This window comes from Anomaloglossus baeobatrachus, chromosome 4 (assembly GCF_048569485.1).
Source record: "Anomaloglossus baeobatrachus isolate aAnoBae1 chromosome 4, aAnoBae1.hap1, whole genome shotgun sequence".
NCBI lineage: Eukaryota > Metazoa > Chordata > Amphibia > Anura > Aromobatidae > Anomaloglossus > Anomaloglossus baeobatrachus.
In genome coordinates, this window is record NC_134356.1 from 34,162,659 (window position 1) to 34,178,640 (window position 15,982).

General features: G+C 48.2%; 1 protein-coding gene across 2 annotated transcripts in view; it reads left to right on the forward strand.

Annotated features, from left to right (window-relative positions):
* Nucleotides 1-15,982, forward strand: part of SCUBE1 (signal peptide, CUB domain and EGF like domain containing 1) — a 349,647-nt gene that overhangs the window by 301,333 nt on the left and 32,332 nt on the right. For both annotated transcript variants that reach the window (XM_075344232.1, XM_075344233.1), the window contains exons 10-13: nt 8,585-8,701; nt 9,972-10,094; nt 10,251-10,370; nt 14,319-14,411. In XM_075344232.1, the coding sequence (XP_075200347.1) occupies nt 8,585-8,701; nt 9,972-10,094; nt 10,251-10,370; nt 14,319-14,411 (453 nt within the window). The remainder of the gene's footprint in view (nt 1-8,584; nt 8,702-9,971; nt 10,095-10,250; nt 10,371-14,318; nt 14,412-15,982) is intronic.

A 15,982-nucleotide genomic window follows, 5' to 3' on the forward strand; every position in this document is an offset into this window, starting at 1 on the left:
AAAACCTGCCTGTGTAGCATGTAGAGGCAGTGTATTGCATAGCTGACATAACTTAAGGTAACCACATAAAGCTGGAAGTAAATGGTGGTCACCCAGACAGGAAGTTGTGGTTGCTAGGTAACTACCTCAGTCACTAAGAATGAGGGGAAGCAGGAGGGCGAGAAGCCATCATGTAATAATAAATACACTACGTGCACCATTATATATGTCAGAATAAATAAGAGGAGAGTTTTCATTAGACGTTCCCTCATCAGATCATTCCGCTCTGTAACAAGACTCGTCGGCGCATCAAAGGGCGCCGCAATAATCAGAGATATTAATCTTTCCGGAGAATGTGATTACATGGAGCTTGTCTTCAGACATTTGGTTCTCGGACTTTGCGGGCCTCACCCAGCCAAGAGCCTCAAGGTGCGCAGAGTCGGCCATGAGGTTTCCCAGCATCCCATCCCCCTCCCTTCACCCACTAAATTATCAAAAATAAAGCAGCGGGGATGTAAAGCGGAGTGGGTTTTATGTGTTACAGTGCCCGTGCTTCCTTCCTCCTCCTCCGCCTGTGGCTCTGTTATTGACTTTCATAATCGTAATGAGGAAGAGCAGCTCCGTTCTGCACGTCTAAATTAGGACTAAATTGCCTATTAAAGGTTTACTTTGTGGTAAGGCCCGGCTACATCCGCTCACTTCTTCCCTGCTCTGCCTGCCATGAAATGGCGAGAACATCCAGCACAGGATTAACGCTGGTGCCTCTACCTCCGACCTTGTGAGAAAACATTAAAATATCTTCACTGAGCGCAATTTTCCTAATTTAAATTTTTTAAAATGGCATATAAACATTACTCTCAATAGTCCCAGGTCTACTGGGTCAGTCCCAAATTCGGGAAGATGTCCCATTGTCCCCAGGAGGCTGGGAGTATGCCCTCAAAACAAAGATGCAGTTGAATACACAGGGCGGAACGTTGGCTCAGTGGTTAACACTGGTCTAGGTCTAGGTTTCAGATCCCAACCAAGGACAACATCTGCAAAGCGTTTGTATGTTCTCCCAGTGTTTGCGGGGGTTTCCTCCCATACTCCCAAGACCTACTAATAGGGAATTTAGATTGTGAGCCCCAGTGGGGACAGCGATGATACTGTGGAATATGAGGACGCTATACAAGTAAAATAAATAAAAAAAGACAACAACAGTGGAGCATGGGAACTGGCAGGTCATTGCTTAACCATTCCATCTAGGTAGAAGAGCCTAAAGGTCATAAAAGGACTTTCAGTTCACGCGACATTCTCACTTGACCTCAACATCAACTAGACTGGCAGCGGAGACCAGGAACACAAGAACTGCAAACAAGGATGTGACCGGCAATTGTGATGATTGCTTTGGAACATCATACTCTGTGGAGGGGACTGTGGGGGATTTATAATGTGTGTCGAGGGAATGTGGGGATATGATACTGTGTGGAGAGACTGTGGGGGCATTGTACTGCGTAGAGGGGATTGTATGGACATGATACTGTCTAGGGGAGACTGTGGGGGCATTGTATTGTATAAAGGGGACTGTGGGGATATGATACTGTGTGCAGGGACTGGGGGAGGCATTGTACTGTGTAGAGGGGACTGTGAGAACGTGATACAGTGTGGAGAGACTGTGGGGGCATTGTACTGTATAGAGGTGACTGTAGGGGATTTATAATGTGTGTGAAGGGGACTTTGGGGACATGATACTGTGTAGAAGGACTGTGAGGGCATTGTACTGTGTAAAGAGAACTGTGGGAATATGATAATGTGTGGTAAGACTGTGGGGGCAGTGTGGAGGGGACTTTGGGGATATGATACTGTGTGGAGATTGGTCAACACCATGAAGAGGCCTTCACAAGGGAAAATAACACCAACTTTACTCCTAGGATCATGATGGGGGGATGTAAAGTAGCCGGTCCCACCTAGTTTCAGGTATACAAACACCTCAGGGTTATATTGATGTGGTGGACCAGGAACACAAGAACAGCAAACAAGGATGTGACCGGCAATTGTGATGATTGTTTTGGAACGTCATACACTGTGTGCAGGGACTGTGGGGGCATTGTACTGCGTAGAGGGGAATGTAGGGACATGATACTGCATGCAGGGACTGGGGGGCATTGTACTGAAGAGAGGGGACTGTGGGAACATGATACTGCATGCAGGGACTGGGGGGCATTGTACTGTATAGAGGGGACTGTGGGGACATGATACAGTGTGGAGAGACTGTGATGGCATTGTGCTGTGTAGAGGTGACTGTAGGGGATTTATAATGTGTGTAAAGGGGAATGTTGGAACATGATACTGTGTAGAAGAACTGTAGGAGATTTATAATGTGTGGAAATGGGACTGTGGTGACATGGTACTATGTAGAAGGACTGTGGGGGCATTGTAATGTGTAAAGGGAACTGTGGGGATATGATACTGTATGGTGAGACTGTGGGGGCATTGTTCTGTGTAAGGGGACTTTGTGGATATGATACTGTGTGGAGGGACTGTGGGGGCATTATACTGTGTAGAGGTGACTGTAGGGACGTGATCCAGTGTGGAGAGACTGGAGGCATTGCACTGTGTAGAGGGGACTGTAGGGGATTTATAATGTGTGTAAAGGGCACTTTGGGGACATGATACCGTGTAGATGGACTGTGGGGGCATTTTTCTGTGTAGAGGGGGCCTTGGGGATATGATACTGTGTAGAGGGACTGTGGGGGAATTGTACTGTGCTAAGGGGACTGTGGGGACGTGATACTCTGTGGAGGGACTGGGGGCATTGTACTGTGTCTAGGAGATTGTGTTGGCATCATACTGTGTGGGGAAGGCATTAGGGAGCGTCATACTGGGGGGGATTCAAACTGTGTTTGGAGGGTCTGTGGAGCATCAATGTGTGTGTGTGTGTGTGTGTGTGTGTGTGTATCATGAATTGTGTATTGTGTGGGAAACACTAATTTGCTTTACTACGAGTAGTATTTCTTGGTGGTTACATATACGGTACTGGGTGAGGTTTGGGTAATGATCGGATAAAGATCGGAGGCTGGAATGGAGGCCGATTCTCTTCAGAGATGAGTCCCCCTTTTGTCTTGGATGCAATGATAGCTGGAGATTGGTCGACACCATGAAGAGACGAGGGAACATCACACCAACCCTACACCTAGGAACATGATGGGGGGGATTTACAGTAGCCCCTAGTTTAAGGTACACAAACATCTCGGGGTTATATTGATGTGGGGGAACTGGTGGGGCGCCCATTTTTCCAAAGTATCCCAGGAGCCATTTTCCAACACCAAACACTAGGCCCCACCTGACATATCCATCAATGTCAATGGCTGCCCACTCTCCCTGGTCCCACGTGCTCGCTGCCTGGGAGTAATCTTAGACTCTGATCTCTCTTTCAAGCCACACACCACACATTCAAGCCCTCTTCACCTCCAACTCAAAAATATTTCCCGGATCCGTACATTCCTTTACCAAGAAGCTGCAAGAACTCTAGTACATACCCTTATTATCTCCCGCCTGGATTATTGCAACCTCCTGCTCTGTGGCCTCCCTTCTAACAGTCTCGCACCCCTACAATCTATTCTAAACTATGCTGCCCGGCTAATCCACCTGTCCCCCCGCTACTCCCCGACCTCTCCTCTCTGCCAATCCCTTCACTGGCTTCCCATTGCCCAACGACTCCAGTTCAAAACTCTAACCATGACCTACAAAGCCATCCACAACCTGTCTCCTCCCTACATCTGTGACCTAGTCTCCCGGTACCTACCTGCACGTAACCTCAATTCTCCCAAGATCTCCTTCTCTACTCCCCTCTCATCTCCTCTTCCCACCATTGCATACAAGATTTCTCCCGTGCCTCCCCCATACTCTGGAATTCTCTGCCCCAACACATCAGACTCTCGCCTACCTTGCCAAGCTTCAAAAGGAACCTGAAGACCCACCTCTTCCGACAAGCCTACAACCTACAATAGCCCTCAGTCTGATACAGCGCCGCACAATCAGCTCTGTCCTCACCTACTGTATCCTTACCTATCCCTTGTAGACTGTGGGCCCTCGTGGGCAGGGACCTCTCTCCTCCTGTACCTGTCTGTGCCTTGTATTGTTTATGATTATTGTACTTGTCCCTATTATCTATACCCCTTTCACATGTAAAGCGCCATAGAATTGATGGCACTATAATAATAAATAATAATAATAATAATAATAATAAATCATAATAATATTTATTTATTTTTTGAAAATTTGATGGTATTTGACTCTGTATTTCAAGCATCCAAAAATGGATGACAGTGTAAAAATCATCTTAAAAAAATTAAATAATAATAATAAAAATGTTGTTGTTGTTGTTGTTGTTGTTGTTGTTGTTGTTGTTGTTGTTGTTATTATTATTATTATTATATTTTATCGAAAGTGTATGTATTTTTTTCTGTAGATCCATCCAACTTTACCAAGCTTGTCCTTTCCAACACCCCTGAGATAATCAGTGTCAGCAGTGCCTGGTTGACGCTTATCCTTCTTATCCCAGTACTGCGATACTTTGGCTCCACCTTGTGCCCATTATATGTATTACATGCATTTAATCATAACTATGCCATTAGCCAATTCAGAAGGAGGAGGATTTGATCCATGACACCATCTTTTGAATGTAAAAATCCGAAAAGTCAATATGGACCCTTAACATATGACTTATGATAAGAAGCCAAACCAGAAACTCCCATTTGCAGTCATGTGTTTCAGGTTGCTGCCCCTCCTCAGTGCAAAGCAGATCTGATTTGGCTAAGGGCTCCAACACACATCCGTTAAAACCACGCACGTGTAAAACGGGCCGTTTTTCGGGTCCGTTTTCCGTTTTTTAGGTCCGTTTTTATGGTATGTGTGGCCTGCGTGTGTATCCCGTATGCTAACCGTATGTGCGTGTGGAATGTCCGTGTGTGCGTGAGTGAAATAACTGACGTGTGTGTGTTGTCCGTGTGAAATGTACGTGTGTGATGCAAAATGTCGTTACTACATGTCGGAAGACAGAGTAGCGGGATGAGAATGAACTCGGGTGAACTTCACCCGACTTCATTGTCATGCCGCGGCTCTGTCTGTGCCGTGTACTGATTAGCGGTCACCTGTGAAGGATTCACCGGTGACCGCTTATACCCCGAGTGACTGAAGTGCCCCCCCCTCCCGAGTGACTGAAGTGTCCCCCCCCTCTCTCATACTCACCGATCCCCGGCGCTGCACGGCGTTCACACTGCTCCCGCGGCTTTTTCTAATTTGAAAAAGCCGGCCGCTCATTAAACAATCTCGTATTCCCTGCTTTCCCCGCCCACCGGCGCCTATGATTGGTTGCAGTGAGACACGCCCCCACACTGAGTGACAGGTGTCTCACTGCACCCAATCACAGCAGGCGGGGGGCGTGTCACTATGGAGTATAGAAATAAATAAATAATTAAAACAAACGGCGTGCGGTTCCCCCCAATTTTAATACCAGCCAGATAAAGCCATACGGCTGAAGGCTGGTATTCTCAGGATGGGGAGCTCCACGTTATGGGGAGCCCCCCAGCCTAACAATATCAGTCAGCAGCCGCCCAGAATTGCCGCATACATTATATGCGACAGTTCTGGGACTGTACCCGGCTCTTCCCGATTTGCCCTGGTGCGTTGGCAAATTGGGGTAATAAGGAGTTATTGGCAGCCCATAGCTGCCAATAAGTCCTAGATTAATCATGTCAGGCGTCTCCCCGAGAAACCTTCCATGATTAATCTGTAAGTGACATTTCAAAAACACACACACACCCGAAAAAATCCTTTATTAGAAATAAAAAACACTAACAAAGTCCCTCATCACCAATTTATTAACCCCGACAAACCCTCCATGTCCGGCGTAATCCACAGTCCTCCAGCGTCGCGTCCAGCTCTGCTACATGCAGGTGACAGGAGCAGCAGAATACACCGCCGCGCCTGTCAGCTTCACACAGCAACTGAAGACAGCCGCGCGATCAGCTGAACTGTCACTGAGGTTAGCTGGATCCAGCGGTGGATGCAGCGGTGGCCGCGGGTAACCTCAGTGACAGCTCAGCTGATCACACTACTCACCACCGCTCCGGTCAGCTCCACGCAGCAACTGAGGTGAGTAGCGCGATCAGCTGAGCTGTCACTGAGGTTACCCGCGGCCACCGCTGGATCCAGCGGTGGCCGCGAGTTACCTGACTGACAGCAGCTGATCGCGCTACTCACCTCAGTTGCTGTGTGAAGCTGACCGGAGCGGCGGTGTATTCTGCTGCTCCTGTCACCTGCATGTAGCAGAGCTGGACGCGACGCTGGAGGTCCGTGGATTACGCCGGACATGGAGGGTTTGTCGGGGTTAATAAATTTGTGATGAGGGACTTTGTTAGTGTTTTTTATTTCTAATAAAGGATTTTTCGGGTGTGTGTGTTTTTGAAATGTCACTTGCAGATTAATCATGGAAGGAATCTCGGGGAGACGCCTGACATGATTAATCTAGGACTTATTGGCAGCTATGGGCTGCCATTAACTCCTTATTACCCCGATTTGCCAACGCACCAGGGCAAATCGGGAAGAGCCGGGTACAGTCCCAGAACTGTCGCATATAATGTATGCGGCAATTCTGGGCGGCTGCTGACTGATATTGTTAGGCTGGGGGGCTCCCCATAACGTGGGGCTCCCCATCCTGAGAATACCAGCCTTCAGCCGTATGGCTTTATCTGGCTGGTATTAAAATGGGGGGGGAACTGCACGCCGGATTTTTTAATTATTTATTTATTTATTTTACTGCACAGTATAGACCCGCCCACCGGCTGCTGTGATTGGGTGCAGTGACACAGCTGTCACTCAGCGTGGTGGGCGTGTGTGACTGCAACCAATCATAGGCGCCGGTGGGCGGGTAAAGCAGGGAATATGAGATTGATTAATGGGCGGCCGGCTTTTTCAAAATAGTAAAAGCCGCCGGAGTTTTTATAACAGCCGTGCAGCGCCGCGCCGGAGATTGGGGAACGGTAAGTAAGAGAGAGGGGGGAGAATGACCGACAGACAGCTAGAGGGACAGATAAGACAGAGAGACCGACCGACGGACTGAGGGAGAGAACGAAACAGAAAAAGAAAAAAGACCGACATCACATGAAAAAAGCACAAAACTTACAGGGAGCAAACAGAGATGCGTCCGTGTCACTCGGACGTGCGCACAGACTCATTGACTTTCATTGGGTCCGTGCTGCGTGTTGCGTGCAGAAAACGGACATGCTGCCGTGCAAAACGCACACAGGTACGGATCACGGACACGGACAAACGGACATGCATCAAAAACGCACATGGAGCTTTTATCATACAATAACATTGGTGCACGTTTGGCCGTGTCTCCAGTATACACGGAAACGGACCAAACACGCACGTGTTTCACGGATGTGTGTTTCAGGCCTAAATGAGAGGCTTCTGACTGTGTAAGTGGGAACATTTCTCATTGCAGAGAGTGACATGCCGGTGTAAGGAGACTTAGAGGCCATGCAATTAAGTCTCCTTACACTGTAACCTGCAGATATGGGGTTAATCTGCAGGTTAGTAGCATTCGGAACGTGCCCGGTGCCTGCACATTGAACCCCACTGCAGGGGCACGGTTATAGTTGCCGATCTCCATACACAGAGCAGTGACTGAACCTGCAACGGCGCCACCCCCGTGACTGAAACCAAACACTGCCAAGAGGAATAAAGTTATTTTCCTCCTGGCAGCGGGGTTTAATGTGCAGACACCAGGCAGGTCCCGAATGCTATTAACCTGCAGATCAACCCCATATCTGCAGGTTAATAGCATTTTTACATGTGACAGGTTCCCTTTAAAGGGGTATATCAATGCATTAATGCCATTGGTTGAGATACCCCTTTAATAAATATGTTTTGAAGAGGACTCTCTGACCCTAGGGGAGTCACTATGTCTACCAGCAGTAGGTGTCTGTTACCCCCTGTGCCAGTAATAGAAGGCAGGGGTCGTTTAGAGCACAAAAGACTGCACACAGTATACATAGGTGCATGGAAATGGATTATTGGCTAAAAAGAACCATTTTCAACCAGATATCAAAATTCTGATGCATAGTATAGATTTCTGACCTGATGAGGCTGGTGTATTTACTTTGAAAATCCATGCCAGAATGGCTGTACATTTCTACATGAAAGATTAACTTTGTCTCCTCCCATGTAGCTTGCGTGACCGTTCCTCAATGTCCCTCCCACCTGCTGCTGAGTCTCCGCCCACCTAGCCTGATTGACAGCTCCTCAGGGTCCCTCCTCCCTGCTGAGCTCTTTCCTTGCTCAGTACAAGCCGCAGCTGTCTGTCCGGCTGGATGGGGGGGCGGAGACCGAATACATCACACTCTCTCACTCTTACGATGGACTTGTAAAAGTTCTCACTGTAATATCCAGATTGTACAGCCATTCTCACATAGATTTTCAAAGTAAGTACACCCGTCTCATCAGGTCTAAGATCTATTTATTAATGTTTGCACTTAGTTTGATGAAATCTGGCGACAGATCTGCTCCTAGTATAGTAAGTCGCCCGTCTGTGTGTAACGCACCTCCCCTCTCTTTTCAGATATCGATGAGTGTTCCTTTGAGAGAACCTGCGACCACATCTGTATCAACTATCCCGGGAGCTTCGAATGTCTGTGCCACAAGGGCTACACGCTGTACGGGATGACGCACTGCGGAGGTGTGTACGCATTACCACCGCCATCAGCGGCATAAAATAATACCATTACTTATATATAGCTGATTGTGGGCATTACCTGTCATATCAAGCCATCATCAGCCGTAATGCAGCCCTGCTCTGGAGGATAATGCAGCATGTAACTCAGGATCAGTACAGGATCAGTAATGTGATGTATGTACACAGTGACTGCAGCAGCAGAATAGTGAGTGCAGCTTTGGAGTATAATACAGGAGGTAACTCAGGATCAGTAATGTAATGTATGTACACAGTGACTGCACCAGCAGAATAGTGAGTGCAGCTCTGGAGTATAATACAGGAGGTAACTCAGGATCAGTACAGGATAAGTAATGTATGTACACAGTGACTGCACCAGCAGAATAGTGAGTGCAGCTCTGGAGTATAATACAGGAGGTAACTCAGGATAAGTAATGTAATATATGTACACAGTGACTGCACCAGCAGAATAGTGAGTGCAGCTCTGGAGTATAATACAGGAGGTAACTCAGGATCAGTAATGTAATGTATGTACACAGTGACTGCACCAGCAGAATAGTGAGTGCAGCTCTGGAGTATAATACAGGAGGTAACTCAGGATCAGTACAGGATAAGTAATGTATGTACACAGTGACTGCACCAGCAGAATAGTGAGTGCAGCTCTGGAGTATAATACAGGAGGTAACTCAGGATAAGTAATGTAATATATGTACACAGTGACTGCACCAGCAGAATAGTGAGTGCAGCTCTGGAGTATAATACAGGAGGTAACTCAGGATCAGTACAGGATAAGTAATGTATGTACACAGTGACTGCACCAGCAGAATAGTGAGTGCAGCTCTGGAGTATAATACAGGAGGTAACTCAGGATAAGTAATGTAATATATGTACACAGTGACTGCACCAGCAGAATAGTGAGTGCAGCTCTGGAGGATAATACAGGAGGTAACTCCGGATCAGTACAGGATAAGTAATGTAATGTATGTACATGGTGACTGAATAGTGAGTGCAGCTCTGGAGGATAATACAGGAGGTAACTCAGGATCAGTACAGGATAAGTAATGTATGTACACAGTGACTGCACCAGCAGAAGGGGGAGTGCAGCTCTGGAGTATAATACAGGAGTTATCTCTGCTTCGTCCCAAATCAATTTATGAAGTGACTCTTCTTTTCTGTAGCGTTACTCATGGCCTTCTCGCCTTCCATCCTCACTATTTGGTAGTTACTGTCAAGCTTGTTGCATTGTGTCATTAACCCTTGGTTGTCGTCCTTTCAGACATTGATGAATGCAGCATAAATAATGGCAGCTGTGACTCGGGCTGTATAAACACCCTGGGAAGCTTCGACTGCTCGTGTCCTCCGGGGAGGAAGCTGCACTGGAATAAGAGGGACTGTATTGGTGAGCGCAGGTGTCTTCTCCTACATCGTAGTGTCCCCGTTGGTCCTGTCCTCCATTCTGTATGCGGCTTCTCCAGCCGCCGGGGCCTTCACCTCAGGTAATTCACTTATATTGTATCTTAATCAGCTGCGTCTTATTGTTTTCTCTTTTTCCTAGAGACGGCAAAATGCGTCCCCAGCTACAAGCCGACCCAGAAAGCTCAGCTAATCTGCAGCCGGTCCTCAGGGGTCGATAGCTGCTTCTTGTCCTGCCCGGCCAACACGCTCTTTGTACCAGGTTTGTAACTCGGAAAGAAATATTTAATAAGAGGAGCAATGCTGCTGTAACTGTAAAGAATCCTTTCCCATATCTCATTTCCTCTATGTAAAAAAATGGGACGAAGTTACGTGTCATTTCTTTGTTCGCATACAGCCCCTATGTAGAAGGATGTCCCCATACAGCCCCCATGTAGAAGGATGTCCCCACACAGCCCCCATGTAGAAGGATGTCCCCACACAGCCCCCATGTAGAAGGATGTCCCCACACAGCCCCCATGTAGAAGGATGTCCCCATACAGCCCCCATGTAGAAGGATGTCCCCACACAGCCCCCATGTAGAAGGATGTCCCCACACAGCCCCCATGTAGAAGGATGTCCCCACACAGCCCCCATGTAGAAGGATGTCCCCATACAGCCCCCATGTAGAAGGATGTCCCTACACAGCCCCAATGTACAGTTAGGTCCAGAAATATTTGGACAGTGACACAATTTTGGCGAGTTGGGCTCTGCATGCCACCACATTGGATTTGAAATGAAACCTCTACAACAGAATTCAAGTGCAGATTGTAACGTTTAATTTGAAGGTTTGAACAAAAATCTCTGATAGAAATTGTAGGAATTGTCACATTTCTTTACAAACACTCCACATTTTAGGAGGTCAAAAGTAATTGGACAAATAAACCAAACCCAAACAAAATATTTTTATTTTCAATATTTTGTTGCGAATCCTTTGGAGGCAATCACTGCCTTAAGTCTGGAACCCATGGACATCACCAAACGCTGGGTTTCCTCCTTCTTAATGCTTTGCCAGGCCTTTACAGCCGCAGCCTTCAGGTCTTGCTTGTTTGTGGGTCTTTCCGTCTTAAGTCTGGATTTGAGCAAGTGAAATGCATGCTCAATTGGGTTAAGATCTGGTGATTGACTTGGCCATTGCAGAATGTTCCACTTTTTTGCACTCATGAACTCCTGGGTAGCTTTGGCTGTATGCTTGGGGTCATTGTCCATCTGTACTATGAAGCGCCGTCCGATCAACTTTGCGGCATTTGGCTGAATCTGGGCTGAAAGTATATCCCGGTACACTTCAGAATTCATCCGGCTGCTCTTGTCTGCTGTTATGTCATCAATAAACACAAGTGACCCAGTGCCATTGAAAGCCATGCATGCCCATGCCATCACGTTGCCTCCACCATGTTTTACAGAGGATGTGGTGTACCTTGGATCATGTGCCGTTCCCTTTCTTCTCCAAACTTTTTTCTTCCCATCATTCTGGTACAGGTTGATCTTGGTCTCATCTGTCCATAGAATACTTTTCCAGAACTGAGCTGGCTTCATGAGGTGTTTTTCAGCAAATTTAACTCTGGCCTGTCTATTTTTGGAATTGATGAATGGTTTGCATCTAGATGTGAACCCTTTGTATTTACTTTCATGGAGTCTTCTCTTTACTGTTGACTTAGAGACAGATACACCTACTTCACTGAGAGTGTTCTGGACTTCAGTTGATGTTGTGAAGGGGTTCTTCTTCACCAAAGAAAGTATGCGGCGATCATCCACCACTGTTGTCATCCATGGACGCCCAGGCCTTTTTGAGTTCCCAAGCTCACCAGTCAATTCCTTTTTTCTCAGAATGTACCCGACTGTTGATTTTGCTACTCCAAGCATGTCTGCTATCTCTCTGATGGATTTTTTCTTTTTTTTCAGCCTCAGGATGTTCTGCTTCACCTCAATTGAGAGTTCCTTAGACCGCATGTTGTCTGGTCACAGCAACAGCTTCCAAATGCAAAACCACACACCTGTAATCAACCCCAGACCTTTTAACTACTTCATTGATTACAGGTTAACGAGGGAGACGCCTTGAGAGTTAATTGCAGCCCTTAGAGTCCCTTGTCCAATTACTTTTGGTCCCTTGAAAAAGAGGAGGCTATGCATTACAGAGCTATGATTCCTAAACCCTTTCTCCGATTTGGATGTGAAAACTCTCATATTGCAGCTGGGAGTGTGCACTTTCAGCCCATATTATATATATAATTGTATTTCTGAACATGTTTTTGTAAACAGCTAAAATAACAAAACTTGTGTCACTGTCCAAATATTTCTGGACCTAACTGTAGAAGGATGTCCCCACACAGCCCCATGTAGAAGGATGTCCCCACACAGCCCCCATGTAGAAGGATGTCCCCACACAGCCCCCATGTAGAAGGATGTCCCCACACAGCCCCCATGTAGAAGGATGTCCCCACACAGCCCCCATGTAGAAGGATGTCCCCACACAGCCCCCATGTAGAAGGATGTCCCCACACAGCCCCCATGTAGAAGGATGTCCCCACACAGCCCCCATGTAGAAGGATGTCCCCATACAGCCCCCATGTAGAAGGATGTCCCCTCACAGCCCCCATGTAGAAGGATGTCCCCTCACAGCCCCCATGTAGAAGGATCTCCCCACACAGCCCCTATGTAGAAGGATGTCCCCACACAGCCCCCATGTAGAAGGATGTCCCCACACAGCCCCCATGTAGAAGGGTGTCCCCACACAGACCCCATGTAGAAGGGTGTCCCTAAACAGCCCCCATGTAGAAGGATGTCCCCACACAGCCCCCATGTAGAAGGATGTCCCTACACAGCCCTCATGTAGAAGGATGTCCCCACACAGCCCCCATGTAGAAGGATGTCCCCGCACAGCCCCCATGTAGAAGGATGTCCCCGCACAGCCCCCATGTAGAAGGATGTCCCCGCACAGCCCCCATGTAGAAGGATGTCCCTGCACAGCCCCCATGTAGAAGGATGTCCCTACACAGCCCCCCATGCAGAAGGATGTCCCCACACACCCCCATGCAGAAGGATGTCCCCACACAGCCCCCATGTAGAAGAATGTCCCCATACAGCCCCCATGTAGAAGGATGTCCCCACACAGCCCCCATGTAGAAGGATGTCCCCACACAGCCCCCATGTAGAAGGATGTCCCCACACAGCCCCCATGCGGAAGGATGTCCCCACACAGCCCCCATGCGGAAGGATGTCCCCACACACCCCCATGCAGAAGGATGTCCCCACACAGCCCCTATGTAGAAGGATGTCCCCACACAGCCCCCATGTAGAAGGATGTCCCCACACAGCCCCCATGTAGAAGGATGTCCCCACACAGCCCCCATGTAGAAGGATGTCCCCACACCACACCCATGTAGAAGGATGTCCCCACACAGCCCCCATGTAGAAGGATGTCCCCACACAGCCCCCATGCAGAAGGATGTCCCCACACAGCCCCCATGTAGATGGATGTCCTTACACAGCCCCCATGTAGAAGGATGTCCTCACACAGCCCCCATGTAGATGGATGTCCTTACACAGCCCCCATGCAGGATGATGTCCCTACACCCCCCCCCCCCATGTAGAAGGATGTCCCCACACAGCCCCCATGCAGAAGGATGTCCCCACACAGCCCCCATGTAGATGGATGTCCTTACACAGCCCCCATGTAGAAGGATGTCCTCACACAGCCCCCATGTAGATGGATGTCCTTACACAGCCCCCATGCAGGATGATGTCCCTACACCCCCCCCCCCATGTAGAAGGATGTCCCCACACAGCCCCTTACAAAGCATTACCAACACACGTGAAAGTGAGACACCGGGCGGAGGGCTGCCGGGTGGTGCGGGACACCACTGCATAGAGCCCTTTACCTGTCCTGTCTGCGGCCTGCAGTAGAAATGCCACCTGTGGCCTGTAGGTCGCACTCTGCCCATAGCTGATAAGTTCCTGATTGCTGAGGGTTTGACGGCTCGGATCTCCTCTAATCCATGACACAGATCTGTGTAGGACCTGGAGAGACAAAAGGAGGACATCTCTAATTAAAACAACTTTATTTGACAGCTGTGGAGTAAAACCTCGGCATTCGTGATACTGAGGCGTGGCCGGTGCCTGTGATGTCGCTTGTTGTCCCTATGATCACACTAATGGTGTTTGCTTTTCCTAGAGTCTGAGAACAGTTATTCTCTGAGCTGCGGGATGCCCGGACAGCAAAGCAAGGCCGTCCTGAAGCGCAACTCCACCATCCCCACCTGCTCAGGTAGGACGCCCCCTAATGGACGCATTCCATCATTTAGTATACGGCTCTGCACCTACTGAGTAGTATACGGCTCTGCACCTACTGAGTAGTATACGGCTCTGCACCTACTGAGTAGTATACGGCTCTGCACCTACTGAGTAGTATACGGCTCTGCACCTACTGAGTGGTATACGGCTCTGCACCTACTGCGTAGTATACGGCTCTGCACCTACTGAGTAGTTATACAACTCTGCACCTACTGAGTAGTATACGGCTCTGCACCTACTGAGTAGTATACGCTTAGCACCTACTGAGTAGTATACGGCTCTGCACCTACTGAGTAGTATACGGCTCTGCACCTACTGAGTAGTATACGGCTCTGCACCTACTGAGTAGTATACGGCTCTGCACCTACTGAGTAGTTATACGGCTCTGCACCTACTGAGTAGTATACGGCTCTGCACCTACTGAGTAGTATACGGCTCTGCACCTACTGAGTAGTATACGGCTCTGCACCTACTGAGTAGTAGTATACGGCTCTGCACCTACTGAGTAGTAGTATACGGCTCTGCACCTACTGAGTAGTATACGGCTCTGCACCTACTGAGTAGTATACGCTTAGCACCTACTGAGTAGTATACGGCTCTGCACCTACTGAGTAGTATACGGCTCTGCACCTACTGAGTAGTATACGCTTAGCACCTACTGAGTAGTATACGGCTCTGCACCTACTGAGTAGTATACGGCTCTGCACCTACTGAGTAGTATACGGCTCTGCACCTACTGAGTAGTATACGGCTCTGCACCTACTAAGTAGTATACGGCTCTGCACCTACTGAGTAGTTATACAGCTCTGCACCTACTGAGTAGTTATACGGCTTTGCACCTACTGAGTAATATACGGCTCTGCACCTACTGAGTAGTATACAGCTCTGCACCTACTGAGTAGTTATACGGCTCTGCACCTACTGAGTAGTATACGCTTAGCACCTACTGAGTAGTATACGCTTAGCACCTACTGAGTAGTATACGGCTCTGCACCTACTGAGTAGTATACGGCTCTGCACCTACTGAGTAGTATACGCTTAGCACCTACTGAGTAGTATACGGCTCTGCACCTACTGAGTAGTATACGGCTCTGCACCTACTGAGTAGTAGTATACGGCTCTGCACCTACTGAGTAGTATACGGCTCTGCACCTACTGAGTAGTATACGGCTCTGCACCTACTGAGTAGTATACGCTTAGCACCTACTGAGTAGTATACGGCTCTGCACCTACTGAGTAGTATACGCTTAGCACCTACTGAGTAGTATACGGCTCTGCACCTACTGAGTAGTGTAAAAATATTATCTAGGCATGCTCTGATTTAGGCAAAGGTCACTGTGAAGGGTTGGGGAGGAGGTGAGCTGTGATATCACCTATAGTGAATGTGGGATCCTTTATTATCTGCTGTATATAGAGGTGTTATCAGTCATTGTACAGCAGGAGGAGGAGGTGAGCTGTGACATCAATTATTGTGAATGGTGGATCGTATGTTATCTACAGTATATAGACGTGTTATCAGTCATTGTACAGGAGAAGGAGGAGGCG